Source organism: Opisthorchis viverrini, assembly GCF_000715545.1.
Source record: "Opisthorchis viverrini unplaced genomic scaffold opera_v5_3, whole genome shotgun sequence".
Classification (NCBI taxonomy): domain Eukaryota; kingdom Metazoa; phylum Platyhelminthes; class Trematoda; order Opisthorchiida; family Opisthorchiidae; genus Opisthorchis; species Opisthorchis viverrini.
Genome location: NW_008751659.1, coordinates 3,137,173 through 3,159,352, shown reverse-complemented (window position 1 = coordinate 3,159,352; position 22,180 = coordinate 3,137,173). Strand labels below are relative to the sequence as shown.

The 22,180-nt window shown below is 42.8% G+C and overlaps 1 protein-coding gene across 1 annotated transcript; it reads right to left on the bottom strand.

Annotated features, from left to right (window-relative positions):
• Positions 1–13,006: 13,006 nt before the first annotated feature.
• On the bottom strand, positions 13,007–21,719 carry T265_00346 (hypothetical protein; the record flags this gene model as incomplete). Its single annotated transcript, XM_009164091.1, has 3 exons — positions 13,007–13,154; positions 21,401–21,638; positions 21,677–21,719. 3 exons carry the CDS (start codon positions 21,717–21,719, stop codon positions 13,007–13,009), a joined length of 429 nt encoding a protein of 142 aa, XP_009162355.1.
• Between the last annotated feature and the right edge of the window lie 461 nt (positions 21,720–22,180).

Below are 22,180 nucleotides of genomic sequence, written 5' to 3'. Positions count from 1 at the left end.
GAAGACTCCTTATAGTCAGTGAACTGAGTGGGCTCCGGAACAAGAAATGAAGCAACCAGCTTGTCCAAAGTGACCCAACGGGCCAAGGCTGAATGCACCTTGTCTACTTTGCTGCGGAGCATCACTCTGCATGCACTTTTCAAATTACAACCCAAAAAGGTGATGTGATCTACAATCCCGAGAAGGATCACTTTGTGTAGTCTATGCTTCGCCGTTTTTCCTACGCAGTTGCTGCATTAAATTTCACAATATCATCTAATCAGCGGTTTCTCAAGTTAACAAAGTCCTGGTTTTCAGAGGCCATTCATATTTGCCACCCTTTGAATTCGTTAGCTTGATGGTGTGTGAAACACGAAATTCAGCAGAGGGTGAAAAAATGCAGAAATATCAGCCGGATTTGTACTATTACTGAGGTCATCAATAACTTAGTTCTATCGGTCGGCACCGTCTTGCACTGCTGAGTGCCCTCACACGATGTGGCCTCTGATGAACAAGCGTCAAAGGATGTATGGGCGAGTGAAGCGGTAAACTGCTCTGTCGGCTGCATCATGTGGTGGACATCCTTTGATGTACTTCGAGATCCACAGTTTAGAAATACACGTTTCCTGGACTAACAAAACCTTTAGTGACTGAAGCGAATGATTATACGTGTGCAAATTCGTGTAGTAACATGCAGCTTACTAGCACATATCCAAGTTGAATGGCATGTGTGCGAAAATTTTCACCTGCACAGACATGAAAATCCAGATACGTCCAGCTTATACAAGTAGAGAAGTGCTAAGGCGCTTGCATGTCAGATGTACGGAGTCCAAACCCCTCAGGACCACGGAATTCCATTGCTGATAAGCTCTAATAAGAGTAAAACTCGAGTCCATTTCTTCCCATTATTGCAATGGAAAAAATTGCAATGCAAAAAATTTGTGTTAAGACAGGAGTAAGAATGTTCAAACGAGAGTGAAGTGAGCGCGCATACGGTTGTTTCATCGCGGATGAGGACAATCAGCATTGCTGAGCCCACGAATTTCTAAGGAGCTATCGATCCAAAACGCTCTGGCAAGTCTCGAAATGGAAAATTCAAGAATACCGCATGATGGATAAGACAGGAATCACAGGACTCTGGTGTCCTATCAATGAAGTTACCAAGATCGCTCTCTGTCCCTCCTGCTTTTGCGCCCGAATATTCTTCACTTCTCGGTCTGACAGATTAGTGGTAGGCTGATGACATGGTATACTTCATCTACGAAGGCCTGATTGGTAGCGTATTTAACTCACGCTTACTCATTCACATAGCAATACTGCTTTTCTACCATGCAGTTCATTTTGAATGGTGTTTTGAAAGACGAGTTCTTAGACCGAATACCGATGTGACTTAAAAGATTACTTTTATTAAAGATTCTAAAAGTAGAATTCGACTTCAAGAAGAAACCCTTAAAGGAAACGGAAAGCGTCGATTTATTTTCCCTCAAAAAATGAATGCATATGGTGGGAATTCAAATTTGTCGCCCGTTTATCCTACGTCTCCTTGGAACGCAGTTGTCAACAACAGATGTTAAGGGATGATTCATGCTTTCCTTTTATATTCACTAATTACAGTGCCCAATTCACGAGCAGCTGGTCAGATTTCTAAGCAAAATAATAGCCAAAGTGACCCCATCAGTTAGCTTGCATAATTTTTGTCCCACGTTTTCCGTGGGACCCACCGAAATTGTATTCTGCTTTGGCATAAAACCCAGACACCGTCTACAGTTTGTTCGCATTTGACCGGTGACTCACACTGTGATGCAAGTGACGTTGATAAGTTCCAAATATGGAACTCTGAGTAGTGCACAGGTTTGAAAATCTAGAATATTAAAAGGACGAATTGGGCTCCAAATTCTATCGTACTACTGACAGACAAGTTAGCACAAATACACAATCAACTTCAACTGTTCACGTTCGTGGTGTCAACAACAATGATACAAGTCTTTCACTTACGGACTCAACGCACACCGGATATCGGCGAGCGGATTGGTGGCTGAGTAGTGTGGGTTGCACTAGTCTCTTCTGAGATCAGTTTGGCTATTCTGATTGGCAGTGCGACCACACTCACGTCATGACAGGGTAAGTCAGAGTGGGCCTAGCAGAAGGAACACGAACGTGGCTAGATATGTGATACATGTTAGCATACCAGTGTTGGCCGTAGCGGCCACTGTAACAAGGTGAATGAGGGGCACGGTCCAATAAGCACACGGGCAGAGTGGGTAACTAACCAGAGCAATGATCAAACTGTCCACTTAAATTCACTGCACTCCGGCAGTTTTCGCTTTATACCATAATGGACAAGGCTAGTAAGTATAGCTAAGCAACTTGATGTAGATCTATCTATTTGCACCGTTTCGAACAAACAGTAGGTTCATCATAGGCAAACTATCCCTAGACTACGGATGTACGGCTTCACAGTTGAGTGGCTGGGCTGTGTGGCCAGGCCAGTTGTGACCATTCAGAAATCGTGCACTCATCGTCATCCATCTTTGTGGGAGAGAGATGGTGTGTTGCGAGTGACGGATAGTTGTACAGGTGTAAAGTTTATACATATGATATGCGCTTGCTGGTCTAGTTAATTTTGGAACCTTGCGGCTCGGGTACCTTGATTACTTAGGTATTCGACATGAACAGTTTCATCCACTTTCATTCCTTCTGCATGTTGGGTACACTTTGACTTTTAGGGGAATGCAGCAGTTTAATCGTGCCCCATCAAGGGGAACAAACCCTCTTATTGATATTTTCCGCCTCACAGCACTGAGTGGATCCACCACTTTGCCAGTCCAACATAAAAATCAGATTATCTCCTGTGTTTAAGTCCCGTCAAAAGGTACACTAGCCATAAACGCCCAAAGCTGAAACACCCCCGCCTTTTAGCATACCATCTTGACCAAAACCACATATATGGCCTGCCAATTGAGGAACGTTTCCATCAGAGGCTCTCAGCAAAATAAACCATGCTAGTTTAAGTATCATCGACATTTTTTTCGACCTTAGCTCACTTTATCCAGAAACTTCTTACCATTCACGGAATAAACTCATTCTCAAGAGACCCAATTGTATCCCACCTAAATCTCCTGGCTATGCTATTCTTCAACTGAAAGTACTGCAATGAGGCCGTTTCATATTCCAGATCGTATGATATTCGAGATATCGCAATATATTTTCCTAAAGGAACCTACTTTCAAGGTGGAAGAAATTTCAGCAACCTTATAAGTAGTTTCCTTCAAGAAAACCTGACAATCTTTTGGGTTATTATTGCTCGATATTTTGAAATTATGAGCAAGTATACGGTGGGAAACGGAGTAGGTTTTACCCACAGTGATTGAAATGCTCTCCTTACTCTATGCGATGACATGAAAAGCCTATAGCTGTCATCATTAGGAACCGTTCTGCTCCCCACATCTCATTTCTCTCTAACCGTGAAACTTCTGACCGTTGTAATCCGTGTTTATCACAGCCTGTGTAATTTCTGCGGCTGTAAACCAATAAAATCATTTTCTTCTGACAGGGTTCTTGAACACTCGTGGTTTGACAACGTATTGATTCGCTGGTATTATTGGCATGCCATCGATTATGGGACGCTATTCCAGTCTGATACCGCCTTACGCTTTTTCTGAGTTTTTTCCTATAAGTTCCACATTTGTCAACCGACAAATTGCCTATTTGTTTCTTCCACCTTATTGACTTGGTATGTCTAAACCTCAGTCCCGAAGTGAGTGAGAAACTAGCTAAAAGCAGGCGAAAAACCACAGGGTCTAATGACGCAATCCTACGGAATGGCCACTAGTGTAACGGTGATACTACTGATGGGGAGGCACGCGAGTAGTATGTGTTGTTCGTAGAATTTCGCTTTGTGTCTTTTAAAAAGGGGAGATCTGTTGCGGAATTTGTGGAGCCACTTTGTAACATTTGCTTGGATTTGACCGAGGAGTCAATGAATCTCCAGGAAAGTTCAAGAAGACTCGTTCGGGAGAAGATGGGTGTCCAGTTTTTGTAAATAAGATGCAAATTAGAGTTTTGCTGCCCCGTTCAGTGGTCTGTAACCGGTCAGTTGGCATTTCCTAATAAATAACTCCGCATCGAAGGCCTTCTTCCTTTCACTGGAACAACAAAGCTTCAAAATGAAACGACGTGGTGAAAGCCTGTCACATGTAAGTTTTTTCACCGGTATCGATAAACTTATTGCCTCGCTTTGCGTGGTAGCCTTCGGCTGACCAACTTCCGAACATAAGAAGGAAGCTTTCTTTGAAGATTTTAGCTTTGTGTGGATTTTCTATTCATGGTTTTGTCATTATATAATCCTTGGATAAAACCGCACTCCCTAAAACGTTATACAACTTGTTTTGGGCCACAAAACCCTGTCAATGTTGAAGTACCCGTTCTCTGAGAGTTTGTGTGTAACATTTGTTCAGTCGGTAGACAGCCATCTCCAGGCCCGCTCGAGTCTGATGTGATTTAGGTTGCTGACCTGTCCGTTTTCGCTCATTGTCATCTCAGGTCTATTTTAATGTGGTCGGATTGCGTTTTTTGAGGTCCTAACTTTGACTGGATTGATTGCACGCGTATACACCACAAACTGAATGAGTACTATCAGCTAGGCCCACAGGAGATTAAATGGTTCGCTACTTACTGCCTCTGATTTGGAATGGTAGTTTTCCGTTTTTTCCCAATCGCATCTGATATCTATCATATATGTGTTGTACTGTGTACCGTTGTTGCTTCTTAGCACTTTGGATATTCCACAGTACCAAACCTAGAGCGTCACTGGAACTGGCTATCTGTTGCCATAGCTACCGAAACCAAGCCGTAGAATGGCCAACACTAGCTGGTCAAATGTGTGTGCCTGGGGGTGCCTCAATAATGTCATAGTCCACCAGACCACCTTTGGCATAGATTGCTCGTCCCAGCTGCTCAGCTGCCTCACTTGGCAAATATGGACCATCAGTTTGCCATATTAATGTCTTCAGAATTGCCCGTCTTGTTCGCTCTCCGGTCTTATTCCCTCAGGTTCACGCCAGGTGCGTTCTTTCAGTTGGGTGAATATGCGGCTCAACACAAACTGCGTGCCACCTTACGCATTGTGAACAAGAGTTCAGCGGCTCCGTTCAATGGGGCAGTCCAGTCCAGTAATCAGTACCAGGCCACCATGAAAAACGCTCACATATGATATCAGTTTCAAAAAGGTTTTGTGCTAAAGAAACTGTCGTGCTGTCTACCGGTTAATGCATGGGTTAAATAAAATGGGTCTCGTTAACGCTCTCTTTTAGACCTAATTAGGAGAACTAGCTCTATCATACTAAAAACGACTCTCATGTTTGCGTACTCTGTGATTGCTGTGTTAGAGACAAGGGCTTTTCTTTTCTTGCTTCGTGTACGCAGATGCCCACAGTTTTCTGCCCAGTGCCGAAATGGCCATGGTTAAAATACGGTGCATTGTGGCTATACTGGTAAAATAAAACCAACATTATCCATCTAGTATTTAGAAACTTTGATTGGTGGGACAGGGCGATATTGGGGCTTCATATGTCCCTTCCGTCAGAAAAGGGAGAAATTACTAATGGAGATTGCTGCAACAGTTTCCAGCATCCGTTGTCAAACGGCCTTCGACCCAGCAGATTAAGCTAAAGAACTTGAAGGGTTAGGTCCGGTGTCATGAATCGACCAGCCGGTTGATGACAACACTTGTCATCTGTTTAGCTTCTCCAGTTTTTGGCTGATCGGCAAGTGCTCTTTGGTTACCTTTGATAAGTGCCGTGTAGTTCGAACCAAATAATATGCGGAACAAATGCAAATAAATGACTGTATAACCACAGAGAGATCGTGGACCACGTAGTATCCTTGAGAATTGCATTGAAAATTCGGTTACGTGTGAAGTTTCTTCACAGCTGTTCTGAACGTTCGCTCTCTTGCTTTTAAATGACGACTGAAGGTACATAGGTTTTTAGCGACTGTAGAATTCTGTTGCTCAAATGCCACCATATGAAATTGTTGTATCGTGAGTTGCCGTCTATTGGTTACACCTGCACTGAGCCTGCCAGACTACGCGATAGGGAGAAGACAGAGAACTCGGTACACGGCCGTATTGCCAGGACAAAACACAGATCGTCTGCGTAAATATATAGGATGACTAAATGACCAAATACGATCGTTCACTTGTTCGCTCCGTACAGCCAATGGTGGTTTTCCGGTCGTGAACACTCTCAGGCCCACCACGCTGGTCGTATGTTGCTAAGCCGTGTTTGGTGAGCTCCGCCAACTCACCTACTTTCTGGACGTGTCGTACCGATGGTGGCTTTGTGGATGGGCCACTCTCTGCACATGTACTTTTTCCATGTCTGGGTGCATCCTGACAGAAATGCAATAGGTTACCATTCTTTATCGAAGTTCTCCGGGGGACCTGGGTTTTAGTATCTAATTTGTTATTGCGCAGATTCTACGGGCTGTGTAGGTCAGACATTCCACAAAGTTCGGTTTGTCTCTTATGTCCACAAAGCTGTGGAAATCGGTGAGCTTGGCAGACCGTGTAGTTTATCCGTACATCCCTCTTTGGAGAGAACTCTTTCTAACCAATGCGATATCAAGAAACTGGAAACTCTCGTTGGACTCTTCTTCCCCAGCAAAACTCGGTAAGGTATGGGCAGTGTTGAACACTATTTCTCATTCCAGGATTCTGATATCGGGTTCATGATTAAGAAATATATCTTTGCAATGTCATCTATAATGCTCACTGTTCTATGGTTGCCTCAATTTTTTGTCCAAACCGGCAGACAAAAATATCGTTTAAGGTGGTACCAAGTTCCGAGCCGATTGCAGATCCATCTATTTTTCAGCAGGTAGTCATTGAATAAAGATTCTACGCTGTACTCTCTTCATTAATACCCTCTGTTAAGTCGAACACAGAATCCATTATCATACCCACAGGAACTCTCAAAATGCGAGGTTGTGAAAAAGGCACTTCCGTTTTTATACTTCGTGTATTCAGCTGCTCGCTGCCACCTGCCAAGTGCAGATCCTGCTGTCATAAAAAACGTTCTAAGACAAATGGCTTGCCCGAGATAGTATACTGTGGTGAACAGGTGCCGCAGAACAGGTAAAGTCATTCCCAGATGTTCACATTTTGAAAATGTCAGGCAGATGCCCTTCGTTTGGGCAAAAAGTCCCACAAAGGTGGGTTTTGTTTGGTAGACTTGATACAATTAAGATGAAAGTGATTTAGTACAATTTTACACACTGACAATCATAAAAGAAACTAAATCTTGAATTGTGATTAAGTTTTTTCACATAGCACGCCTTCTAATGGGTCAATTAGGTCGATAAGCGATATTTACCCAATGTGCCTTGAAAATCTAAAAACCAAGGCAGAATCGCTTATACTTTCAGTCGTGTTTTCATTTAGTTTTTTGAAACCTCTGCAGACAGTTAGGATTTCCGGTCGGGCAATCAGCACGTCAACTCCGAAAAATCAATGCTTTTGGCTCCTTCGGTGACGTGGAATTTTGCAATCACAGACAAGGTATGTGAAATATCACCTCCAATGATGACAAGTCAACCAATATATGAATGGAATCAGCAATGCTGGCAGTCGATAAACTGATCAATAAGCTGGGGCGTAGGTCCAGCGTGTGTTATCTGCTTCAGTTTTACCAAACTGTATCAGTACGGTCTTCCGACACTTCAAGACATTATGTTCCGAAACATTTTAGCCAATCCAGTCGGTCTTAGCTTCGCGCGTCGCAAGCCTTAATAACCTGGCTATCACGATAAGCTTGATGGCTTCATGTGTCACATGATGTTTCCCTAGTGGCTTGAATTTTTGAACTTTTCCTGTGATGACCAGTGTGAAGTAATTCTCATTTACTATTTGAATTCACTTAGTACTCTGTGTGAAGCCACATTAGCGCCATAGTCTTCTTTGTCGTAATCGCTTTTCAACCTGTGAAGCAATTCTAAATTCACCGCTTCCGGATTCATTTCCACTTTTCCTAGTTACCCCGATGGTTGAAACATCGGATTGCGATTTAGCATTCTGGTCAAACCCCAGGTTTCTTCTAGATTAGAAACAAGTGTGTGATCCTCTATCCAGAGTAACGCAATCGCTCATATCGGGATTTACCTGTTGTCACAATGGCTTTCAAGGATGATGATGATGATGATGATGATGATGATGATGATGATGATGATGATGATGATGATGATGATGATGATGATGATGATGATGATGATGATGGATTGGTCGAAAGTTTTCCTGCAAAACGTAACAGTGGTCAACACACTAACCCCTATGACCAGCAGGATGGCTATTGCTGTTGTTCTTCTGCTTGCTCAAGCTAACACTCGAAAGTTGCTTGCACCGTTAGAACTTTCATAGAAATACTTTTGAAGCAGCTTTATAAACTTTAGAGGAGACCGTCCGCTTCACGACGAAATAATGATGACATCACTCAGATTAAAGCAACAAAACCACCCGACCTAGTGGACGATTCGACTGAATCATCTGGGCTGCCAAACATTCTCTCCTTCGTTATACATAGATGAACTGAGCTGTTCGGTTTACTCAGTAATTCGGGCTTTAAAACCAAGTTCCGAGAAGAAATCTAAGGAAATCATTCGGCTTCCGATGGTACGAACAGGCGAGGAACCAATTCAATTCACTGTTGTTTTAGTCACCATATAGATTAATATTATCCACATCTGTGACATGACGCATCTCACGAAACTCGAGAGAGATTCGAAGCCGTGACTCCCCGGCTAGTAGTTGGGACAATCAACCGTTAGGCCACGAGCCCCAGCTCAGGTGTGTTATTAACTCACATAGACAGGATACAGCATAGCTAATCCGTCAGTAACGTTATCCACGTCATGTGGTTGAGGGACGATTTCTCTGAGCTGCCCATAGGCTGTTGAAAATGAGATGAGATTTGAGATGAGTTTGAAACTTCCTGGATTTTCGTGAGATGCGCACTACTGATGGTTTCAAGTAAGTATGAAACAGCTGTATAATGCTTCTCAGCTTTTCAACAGAGACTGGCTTCAAGAACAGGTCAAAATCTCGGTTGAAAATTCCCAAATATCTTCACACTATCAACAGAACAACAGCATTTAGACTTAATTAAGGCATAGTGCCCCCGTTTTAGGTTTACCGTTGTGTGCCTGCAGCAAGCCAGGATCCTTTGCCAAGGTTCTGCTGCACTGTCAAGTTCTGGCTTCGACTTGATCTACTGCCGTGTATCGTTTCGTGTCAAGCAGGAGAACGAGTGGCTACCAGCCCACATTGTTCAAAAAGTCTGCTTCAAACAACCATGGATTATGAATTTGAAAGACCAGGTCCGACCACCTTTGCAGCTAAGTGACCTGAAAGACCAAGTCAAACCCCTGGAACTCGTGCTCCTAGCATTCGGTTCGTTGCGGTTCCTTTCCAGGTACACTCCACTCTATGGACAGTTTCAATGCAAATTGACGACTGCGAATGACCGACAGGTGCGGTCACCGATAAGCATCGTCTTTGCAGTTAGTCTTAGCTGCCTGAATCCTACTGTGAACTAGAGGTGTGTAGAAAATCGCCTCAACCGACCGACAAGCAAATATGCTCCGGGCTTCTACTTGACTGTCACAGCCAACGGTCCGACAACGGTCGCATGTCAGTATTAAAATGTGTCCCGACACCTGAAATGGATGGGGCAAACTAAAACATGCAAACTGGTGTATCGATCGGGTTTGTCGACCATTCATGTTGTTTACCACTTTCAAGCATCGTTTGACCTGTCACAGTTGCAGGTGAAATTTCCTTATTTTTGTGTGTGGCTACATAATCCCAATTCGCCCGACAGGCACGAAACGGCTGTGAGGATCTGACTAAATTGCGGTCCATGCAAAATCAGTGATGAGGACGCTTAAAATGTGTTCTAAGGCAAACGCCTCCCGGAAAAAGGCCCTCGAGATACTTATTTATAACTTAGAAAATACTGTCTGTATCAACAAACAGATTATGCTTAAGCAGCAGACTATCATCACCAAGAATTACACGTGAGCTAACCTCAACCTTCAAACGCACTGAAGTATAGACATATGCTGCTCGAATAGAAACAGTAAACGTTCCGTTCCTTTAAAATGAGTAGACTATGTACAACACATTGCCATATTGCTGGTTTCAGGAAAAGTTAACTTATTTTCAGACGGTATGTCGAAGTTTTCGATACTTAATCCAACAACATGCGTTCCAGTTGGGTCCCCCTTGGATTTCTTAGTGGACTAATTCAGTGGAGTGGAAGTAGAATTCCGTGTCCTGCTGGTATTCAGCCTTCGACTCGTTCGTTAAGCTAAGCATTCACCATAGGTGAGTGAGTAGAAAATGCTCAAGTATACGTTCAAATTTGGAATAAAAACAGAACATACTGGAACGTTGTGCTAATTATATCCCTTTACAAGAGGTTACATAGAAAATGGCACAATTCAGCTAGGAGAAGTCAAGTAGATGGAATCATCCATAATTTTTTATTGCAGAGTTGGGTGCAACGCCGAAATGCTCTTCTTCAGCTTCGTCAGACAGACCTTTATAACGACTTTGCTTGTTGATTCACGTATGAGAGAAGACACTATGTGATCTACTCGAGTCACAGGACTTCTTACGCTGCCGCATCCTTTATGACCACAAAGGCTCGTCGAAAATCGTCGGTCATGTAGCCCGTTTATATCAGGGAGCTCTGAGTATACTTTGATTACGATAAGATTGACGTATTGGTCTTGGCGAAATTGATACACATGGTCACACATACAGACACACGCGCGCACACCAACCCAACTGGAAGTGGCAAACGGGGTCAATCATAAATCGATGCGTACTTGCTTGCGTAGAGCGAATAGCTCGGGCTCAACAAAGGGACTTACAGTGTTCCGGGTTTTCCTGTCTTGGGACCCCTCACCTTCATTGTGAGAGACAACAGGATTACTAACGGGACACGTTAATTGAATAAATTGATTTGAATACTAAATAAATAGATCCCAGGAAGTTCCCGGAATAATCCCAGGACGACCTAATGTGATTTCGCGGGAGTTTCAAATGACAAAGTTATGAGGTGCATAGGGATGTGATTTCACACGATGAAGATATCAGACGTATGAACAGCTGCCCGAATCGTTCGGATAACCAAATGGTTGAGCAAATGAGCGTATCTCACGAACGGTAGACTAGTTGAATGATAATACTATTTCTACCATGCAGTTAGGTCAACTTTTCCACCAGCTAGTTTCGCGGTTATCAGTTCACTCGCGATATTCTAGCGAAAAGGCAGACTCAACATGTTTTCAGCAGCTGTTTTCAAGCCAAACCCACGTTGGTTTTGTATTCTAACGGAAAGCCTCCCGATTAATTTAAATCTGGACATTTAGCATGTCCGATCTGAACCAAGCAGTAATTAAGGTCATATCATAACTTAAAAGAGTGGAACAGTAGAATTGTACTGTTTGTCTAGCTGACTAGTGGTATACTTCCTTTTGAATCTAACCACTTCGTTTTTCCTTGACTTACACATTTAATCGGGCGTGAACTGGGCGGCAGAGGTTCTAAAAATTCGATGTAAATTTCTGTCGGTTCATACAATCCGAAAATATCATCCCAAATTGACTGTAGCGGCAAACTGTCATCATAGTATATCTGGTACTTCAGTAGCTATATTTATCATGGACAAACCTGCTGGCATCGTGTGTAAATGTCGGCTGATTGTCACGGTGCCTACAGATGCTTTCTTTGGGATTGTATGGACTACTTTGAATGTATAGAAAACAAAGACTTGAGTGCGTATGACGACAGACCTAGTTCAGTTTGGTATGGACTTACAGGCCAGGGTAGTTGATACCATCTTAAGTGGCGTAGCAGCAGAGAGCGAAAAGGAAGAATACAGCTGATTATTAAACAAAACGAAGAAGGTATAATTTAAGGTATAAGCCAGTCAGACATATGAATGGTATTTAGCAAGCACGAAACCTGAGGCAACAGAAAACAGTGAACAGTCGAAGCGGAGAGAAGTTCAGCATATGGAGAAATAAGCAGTTTTGGAGAGAACTGATTCAGGACACACTAAATGTAACTACTCGTTCTATGGTTAGTCGACTATTGCTTCGCTATCGGCTATCAATAACATCAACACAAACACCCATACAGGAACGGACGTATTGTCGCCGTGCAACCACAGAAGGAGCACTCAAAAAGCCTCAAATTAAGAATACAAAAGCAGACACGGAATGGATATGATGCTAGCATCTCTCAACTTGGCGGAGAAATGCCTGATGCACTTTAAGCAGAAGGTCGCACAACAGTCGAAATGAAAGACAGGACAGTGGTGAACGGTTTTGACATGAGAGATTCCTCCCAAGAATTTTAGCTGTCTATCCATCTTACTGAAAAATAAGAGCAGGGCCGTTTTTTAATCTCACAGTCACAAGAAAGTTATAACTGTAAAGAATTCTGTTTTATTCACTAGAAGGTTTGTCCGAGGACCATGTCTGATATTGTGGTAACGGTCTAGAAGACTCAACACCTTTGCGGGATATAACATTCTAGAAGATACATAATGGTGACCGATACGGTCACTCAATCCGGAGGAACACTGGGTTCTAATACATACAGTTCATTAGCGACTGGATTCCCGCATAGAGTAGAATCTGAATCCATTAGCTCAAATTGCGCTGTTTCCTGGGTTCAATGGCATTACTTTAGAATTTCGCATTCCATTCACAGATTCCGACCAAGTTCCCACTTCAGAGAAGTGTAGACTGATGGACAGAAAACCAATCAATTGCTGGGTGTCAGTCAGTTGGTAGGCATGGAGCCAGTGCAAGTGTAGTTGCTTAATTCCGGGAATACGTAAAGCCGGTGGGGAGCAGGAAGTTGTTGAAGGGCAATAATTTGGGTAGTTTGACAATGAGTTCGGGCACACCAATCACATCGATCAAGTGTGAAAAGGTTCGCATGCTCAGACGTGAAAATTCAGATGCATCCAACGTGCGTTTGTGGATTAGTGGTTACACGCTCACCTCGCATGTCAGGTGTCCGGGGTTCAAATCCCGGCACGGCCATTGGATATACACTGCTGATTCGCTCTAATAAGAGCGAAACTCGAGTCCAGTGCCTCCCTCTGGTGTGGACTCGCCGGAATAATTACGCCAGTTCAGGAACACAGCCGTTCAAACAAGAGTGGTGTGGCTATGAACAAACTTGGATAGCTCTTGCAGCTGGGTTATTTGGGGTCAGTTGAGCGCACAATATTCTGCCACTGTGAGATAAACTAGGGCGGGGTTAAAATGAAGCACAATTATCCCGCAGTTGTGTAGATGTTCAATTCAGTGGTTAGACCGTGTCCGATTGCGCGATGAACGCGAAAGTAGGCCCCCAGAATTAAATGCAGGAGTAGACTCTTGTGTTAATAATTGCTTTTGTTGATGTCAATGTATACGTTATCTCACTGGTGCGATAACTCACATTCAATTGCTATTCCCACCCACAATGACAGCAAGTTTTCCTTAGAGGTTTTCGCTTGTTATGTAATGATGATTACATAGAATTAGCCCCACCCCCCGTATAATATGAAAGACCCATCTTGTATTGGAGAGGCGTACGTTATGAATTATTTTGCCCGCCATTGCCACCGACAAGTCGGTTCAGCGAAAACCGCACTCCAATGCTCCAATGCTTGCCAAACCGGAAGAGCAACACCAGTTGCAGGTGTGTGTGCGGAGCCACCAGAATTCTACTGTTTGGTTCACATGGTCAGAAAGGTTGATTCACCATAAGCAAATGCATGAGTGTAAGTAATTGCATGAACTTTGCTGAGCTTTGCCCACTGCTACCTGGCTCTTGGCAGACTGAGTACACGAAAATACACAGGATAACAATTACAGTGTATGCAAACGTGAAAAGGGTAACGTCATTTATAGATTTGGCCTAACGTAGGGCGTTATTAGCGTCCTGCTTAATCCATTCGTTACACCGCAAGGAGGCTTCAACGATGTTGCATTGAGGATGAGCAGGTCCGGTACCAAAAATGCTTTTACGGAAATGTCTCCTAGATATCAACGACTAGTTTAAATACTGCACTTTTTTGATATCCTGCAGCTCGCTTCAGCCAGCTTTGCAAGCCTGCTGGTTAGTCCGAAATTCTCACTCGGACTTAGTCTACAGGTTCCTATTTCCTGATTGTGAACATGGGGTTGACGGAATCTCGTTGAGTGTGCCTACTTGATGAGCCACAAGAGAGCCGAGACGGATCGTGGGATATCGAAGAGTTTTCAGCAACTTAGTGAGTAGTATCCTTTGTGAACATCACTTTTTTCTTCGGATGAATCCCAGACGCCCAGATGAGTTAATTAACGAGTTGTGATTTGAATTGCTACAATATATATGAATGCGTTCCTTCTGAACAGTAAACCGCTTTGTAGCAACTAGTCTGGAATAATCTTTCGTTCATCTATGATGCTGATCACCATGTGATCAGATTTGCCCGATGTATTTTATAGACGTCATGCGAATAAAACTGCTAACGAGGCACAAATATCAGCTCCTGGCATCTCCAAATAATTTATTCAGACGAATTTACTCAAGCGGTAGGTGAAATTCATTTCTTCAAAAATTTGAAACGTCACCAAATGAATGGAAAGTGCTAGTGACAATAACTAACAGCTTGGTGCAGATTTACAGTATAGTTATTTTGAAAGTCCATAAGTCAGTTATTCCCCTCATCAGTTGCGTGTAACCCACTTCAGAGCGAAATCACAAACTCATCGCATTGAAACAAGTTATTCAGCTGAGATACAGAGCTAGATGATGATTTACCATGTGAAACTCGCTCGAAAGAATCCATTGTTTTTTCCCAAATATCTATGAATGGATATACGTGATGGGGTTAAATAAAATAGTGTTACTGAAATGGAGTCCCTCTGACTCATTTGGCCAATACAGAGCGAAAGCACAGATTGTGATGATCGGGTTTCAAAGGGAGGCCATCTAATGTGAACGGGGATGGAGGTATCCAACTATCTTAGTTGGCAAACTGGCAGCAAGCTCGTTCCGGAAACATCTGCTCCCCAGATCTGGCTGACAGTGATGCCCACATCTGCTGGACTTTGTGCGAAATTTGCAGCGTACATGATCTGCTCCCCAGATCTGGCTGACAGTGATGCCCACATCTGCTGGCCTTTGTGCGAAATTTGCATGCGTATATGAAGGCACTTATCTGCGAGTTTTCAAAAACCTTCGTGCCAAGCGACTGGCTTGATCAAACACACCTGACTGCATGTACCAATTTCGCCCAAAAATGCATTAATCAATTTATTGCTTTTCGAGATAAAAATGGTCATTACATCACTCAAGGAGATTTTCGGAAAGTGACAAATTATACAAAATGACAACAGAAACCGTCTTCCACACTTTGTGAGGTGTAACTACGACGGCCATTTCATCGGTAAAACTGTTGAGTATCAGTCTGCTTGGCAGAAAGTGTTCAAAAGAGACGTGCACGTTTGGTTAAAAGTTCAACTGCGTTATACGTACACACATGTCAAAATTAAGAGCGCGACAAAGCTACCCTATCTCATAGGCAGTATTACATCCCCTCAGGGGTGTAAGTCTTGCAAATCCGATGTCAGCTTGGCTGATTGGCGGTCGAAATGTGCCATGACACAAACTGAGTTGGACAGCTATGCTAAAGCTATATAGTTCTGAATTCACCATCGTGTTTTTCTCTGATGTTTTGCCCAGCTACAAGCAGCTACTCCTCAGTTGCTGGACGGAACTCAACTGGTGCTTGTTTGCATGTAAACATGCGACAAAGAGCTCGACCACCATTGGCCTGAAGGTAAGCGAACCAACACAAAGGCTAGGAAACATGGTGTCGTACTCTTACGCATGCCCACGGTTTGATGCGCACCCCGAAAACGAGACGTCCTAGAACAGTTACAGCAGACATAGTTTGAAGATGCTGACCTGTTAAAATTTGTCAGTTAATTAATTGTGTACTCAGGACATTAGGTGACGAATTTACTAACCTGTTTTGCATTGCATATAAAGCTTGGTACCACAGTGTGTGATGAATTATTAATCACCCTGGCCACTATCCCATGCCAGTTGTTTTTCGCTTGTGGATTCACAACGCAACCAGATGCGTTGAATGAAGAATCAATTAGGTGATACTGCATGCCACTTGTTGGAGATGCTCATGGGTGCGGTTTTTCCATGAGCATTCTTTGCGCACTTTTTGTTTCGAATCTAGTGGAACTAATCCATGGTTTCAATGAAGAAAATGGATTAAAATTCTGAGGACTGATTGACACTTGTGGTGCGCCAACGCACGTATTGCGACAAGGGATTGTATGTGAGATGAACTGGGCCAAAAACATTGTGTTTCTTACTGCCTTGTCCAAACTGACTCAGGGTTCGCGATGTTTTGCAGAGACAAGTGGTTGATAGACTTCAATGGCAATGTCGAGGGCACCATGGGGAGTTCTGTTATCTGTTTGTTGGTAAGCTGATGTGTACAAGCCACTCATCAAACAGCCGGTATGATATCCCATATTTTCACAATTCAGCACAAATTCATCCTTCTTTAGGCTAACTCGAATGTCGAATAGTTTTCAGAAAACTTTTGGGTGGTGTTGCTCCAAGAAAATATACTGCACTATCCTCAATGCCGTACCAGCACACTCCGCCGGAGAGTGTCATAATAGGGAGATTCAGCTGGTTCAGTTGAGTTACGTGATAAAACAGAACTGGTATGCAACTGAATCTATTCAGTATATCTTGTCAATTTTCAAAACAGTTCCAATTATTTTTGATCATCTAATATCTCTCTTATTATTTTCAGGCGAATCTGACTTTGTATTTTGTTTTTGCCGTTCGCATAAACAAGTTTGCCTAGCAAATTTTATAGGTGCAGGGTCGGTCGGCTGAAAGCTAGGCGAAAAGCACTTTCTTTCATTCGAGTCTGAATTAGAAAACTTTTTCAACTCAATTCCCACTGGGAATATGCCTTTCAGTTTCTAATCCGGTTGATTAGGATAGAGAAAGGATAATTTGCTCGGCCAAAAACCCATTTTTGTTTCTCACAAACTGTCCGGAAATCCTCTTTTCCACTTCAGATGACGAGAATCTCTTTTCTTCAGTCTCATTACAGACGTTGCTGAACAACACTTTCAGAGACCAGTTTATCCAAATTTTACATCAAGCGGCATATATCTGCAATGGAAGGAGGCAGTCAAAATATTCATGAGAAACAGCAGCTCATAAGCCAGGGAGAGTTATGCTCGGGTTGTTGATGGGGAATGCCTAGGGCGATAAGTTCTGTCAAGTCGGTGATTCAATGGTTCCGCACATATTCGTGGACTTTTCGGACACCTGGTCCATTTGAAACTTGTGTTAGATCACCCAGGGATATTCCCATCTCGACAAAAATCAGATGCAGTCCGAAACAAACTTCTGATAGTTAGCCAAGAAATCCATTCTGGACTCAGTTAGTAACTGTTTTAGAAAGAAGTAATATGCAACAACAGGAAGAAAATTTAAAAAACGTGGACTCCAAAAATCAGGTGGTCGATTAGACACCTACTGACCACTATTCTGCCATTCACGCGGGCATTTGGGCCGCTGTTCATCAACCTGGAGGCTCTTTACATCCCGGCTTTCGTGTACCACTTTAGTATACATTCATTTGAAAATTAACCCGGTACTAACCGGAGACTCAGTAGAATCTCTCATCCCTGATATTCTTCAGCTGAATGCGCTGTACAAAGGTTGTCCCATGTTTCATTTGAGATGAAATTCTAGTTCCATCAGGACAATCAACTGCGATACATGAGGCGCTGTTCATACAACACAGTCAGTTCGTAAACGAGAGCTTCACTCGTCCCTCTTGTAAGCACCAAGGTGATTTGCACTTCGTTACCTGCCCAAGGAATTCTCTTCTCTGTTTTTTTTGGTTGAACATGTGATAAATTTGAGAAGGATCAGTGAGCCGTCCGATAAAGAGCGGTAAGTGCTTGCTCATATCAGTTCTAAAGGATCGGGTTAGTATTTTGTAGTAGGTAGGTCTTTTGACTCCGTTACAGACCCCAGCGGCTTCACACACCTTCAACCCACCTTTTTTATGCTTTTGAATGGCACTGTGCCTAGCAATGTATTCTGTTTGACAGGATGTCCTTAAAAGTTGTCTCCTAAACTGAACAACTCCCCCGAAGTTGGAACAAGTGCACAGAATTTTCGGTACCATGGTTGACAGCAAATGTGGAAATATCTGCAACTGTCTGTTTCTTGATGTGAAAAACCGGAACCGGATCACTCTACTACCTGTTATCATCAACCAATTCTTCTTGCTTGGTAGCTTTCTCGAACTCGAGACTTCTAAGTATGAAGCTGAAAACTCATCCACAGCACAACCACTTCAAAATGTGTTTTTTTAATTCACTGTTGTTCTTGACGCTGATGGTCGAATTCCTGCTAGTTTTTTCGAGTCTTACGGCATTAATTCTGCCCACATTCTACTCGTACACGACTCTGGACCCTATTTTTGATAGTCGGGTGTACGTACATCTATTCAATACTATGAACGAGCGCTGCCCGTGTGTGCTGCTGCATTGGGTCTCAACTAATTCATGCTGTGCCATGTGATTTGTGAACAACCAATGATGGATGCATAAAGTGTCTTCATACTCGACCTACGGGTACTATTTACATACAGAGCGGTGAATTTGACGCAACGCTGACCTTGGATAACCCTAACAGAGTGCGCAAGATTTTGTGCGATCTGGTATTGATTGACCACCCTGTGGCTCGATACTACTAGCTCACCACGGGGGTTTGGATAAGAATTGTGCAAAACATAAGAAAAGAAGTAACCACATTGAATCCCGTGTGTGGGAGTCTCTAAATACCAAAACCAAGGTGTCCAACTTCATAAAAGTTCACACAACCTTAAACTCGAGAACTTGGGAGCTTCGGAACATGAGTTTTTTTTACTTGGATCCATTCACTTGTCTAAATTCTCAATTAAAAATCTTTGTCATGTTGAGTAGCTGATGAGAAAAAAATCTACTGCTCTGACGCCAATAGTCTAGTTCTTTAAAGTGATCAATAGCAGACCACCAGTACCACACCACTCACCACACATCGAACGGGACGCAGACATATGCTCCAACTTAGAAGTGTGTGGAACGATGACAGCACACTATACACCAGACTCCTATATGGTAAAACTCTTAGACGGTGTCGACAATTTGAGACTCAGCAAGTCGAGGAAATCCTATCACTTTTTCCGGCGAAATTCAAAAGGATAAAACAGCGAATGTCAAATTAGAATCGGCAAACGGTCTGCTAATCAACATCCTCCTCTGATTTCTGATATCGGTTTGGATCGATAGACGTGTGGGGTAGTTAGGACAGACAGGCTAAAATTAATTCTTGATTCAGACAATTTCTGGGAACGATATACCACTATGTTCATCAGCTGACCGACTGTTGATTCCCACATGAAAGATACACTTTGACTCCTGATTACAGACGACCTATATTCAAGAAACATTTATCAGTCTCAATGGAAACTCTTCTGAAAACTAAGTTGGTGCTGATATGATATTCTACAGCCGTCTGATGCTTCACCTGGAACGATATCCAAGATATCCCAATCGCTTTAGTTGCTATTCACAATGTCACATTCAGGACAACAAACTACCGATTTTGCCTTTTTTAAGGGGAGGTTTAAAGAGATATTCGAGTGAACTTCAGCTGAGTCTTTCATCAACATCAGTTTAAATTGTAAATCCTCTATGAGAACACACGCCCAAGTAGAAAATAAGTTTGGTGTAAACCCTGAACTAGGCGTACCCAAGATGAATAATAGACTGCCAATTTTTTTTACCAATTTTATGGATATTTTCGTATCAGGAAGGTGTTTTCGTTAGGGCTGTTCACATTCTTGTCGATACACAAAACGTTTTTTTCTCACAAACTAGCCCTCCTTTGATGGAACTGTAATAACTGTTCACCAGTTATTGCAGTTCAGTAAAGTAGTTTGATGGATGCGACAGGGTATGTTGGGATTTAAACTAACTCCTTTCCTTCTCTACCGCAGAAACATGTTTATTTCTTTCAAGTTAGTACTAGGCTGGTTGTGTCAACTTAAATCACAGAGCTCTATTTGAATCGTTAGCTTAAACAAGTTCTCCATCAACTGCTTTTACCAGGAAATGACGTGCAGTGTGATGATACAGTCGGCACCAAGCTTGGAAATTTTGCTGAACCCAACTAACTGGAGACCACCGCCAAAATTATTACAATGGTCTTCCCCAAAGATGAAACCCAACCGAAGTAATCTCTTCTTGGGAGAGGTCATTATTCATCGGACCGCTCAAATCCTTGTCTCCGTTTGATAAATAAGCAAATATACCATGTGTACAAATTACATATATCGCGATATAGTACATTAGACATAACATACAGCACATTATATATTATTCTGTCTTCTTTAACTAATTTTTTTTTGGAATATGACCCTTACGGAGTGCGTAGTTGACATAAGAGGCCAATCGAGAACTTGGCGTTCATTTGGTTTGCAGAATCTCATCTGATAGAGCAGTCAAAGTGCTATTTCCCCCGCATTCTAAAACCACTCTTCAATTACTTGTCATCCACTGATTCCTCATCCTCAGATTTATCATATCCTGCAGAAAAACTTGTACGATAAAATAGATTTTATAGTAAATCACTTTGGCATATTGGTAAGTTATCACAATCCTGTATTGGAGGCTTGAATTTCATCCCGCCTTCGTCTGCCTCGATATTTAAAACCAATTGATTCTAGTAGGAGTTAATGACATCTTGGTGTTCCTCCACGCATGCCTCATCAGAATAACCGGGTGACGTTTACGTAGACAAGCGGTCTAAAACTGGAGTTGTTAGCTAGTGATGACACATGGTAGGGCAATGTTTTCTGGCAGCAAACTTCTGAAGAAATAAAACTTGTTTGACATCCACGCTACGCGTGCCAGCACAATTCAAGAGTTCGTGAACTGAGACGCACCTGATCTGTGAAAGTTCCATCAGGGAGCAACAAGTGAAAGTTTCTGTGGCTCTAGTACTATTATTGTTTATTGTTTATTGAAGAGCATGGTCACAGACACAGAAACTTAATGTAAACGATGAATGCGAAATGGTAACAGGAGACTATGAGATAAAAGAGAGAAACGTCTCATCCCGAGTAATGCCAGCAGCAGTTCTAGTCAGATAAGATGAATCCCAATGTATGTAAGATTTTTTGTATGGAAACACGCGTGTAAAGGTCAACAACCGAACAAAGGACAAACAATGCTGAATGCTCTTCAGAGTACAGTAAGCGCTAACAGTCGAAATTCGCACATCAGGCACAAAGTGTCTGATAACAAGATTGTATACTCAACGCTACTTACCACACATAAATGTTTTAGGTACGCAGAGAGCCCAAACAAGTCACTGACTGTGGTCTTAGGAGGATCCAGACCAATAACAGCCTTGGCGGATTGGAGAAAGCAGATCCATAGATGAGAAATGATCATCGGTTGGTGGACCAAACAGTCGACATCACAACCGGTTGCACGTAATGCTGAGATTATGGCAAGGGGATATTCATCAGCACTATACTTCTGCTTCTTCTCATTCCACACCAGCGCCTATCCGAGACCATGCTCACGTCTCTTACAGTTGCTCAGCGCTCTGGAATAGCGATTAGGTCAGGTTTTATGAAAAACATCGAAGTAGGCGCTCTCAACTTCTCGAAGACGGTGTATCCCAGTCGACGGAGACGTGCGAGTTCTCTTGCAACGCAATTATGACAAACACATCTGACGTTATACGTGATCCAGCAGGACTTCAAAATATGCACCAAACTCTCCGGCTGACCACAGTTTTCACGATATGAGGTCGTCTGGCCATCGTGACCAAGCCGTTCGCTTCTAACTCTCCGCCTGAGCACGTTGCATCGGAGCTGGATACCGCGGATAGATATCCGAGGAAACACTCGTTCTGAAAATACAAGCCATCGATTAGAAAGATGCGAAGCGAATAACTCTCGTTAACCGCGACCATCAACGCTGTTGTGCAGACTATCACCCCAAGCAGCCACCAGCTCTTCCTTGGTGATTACGC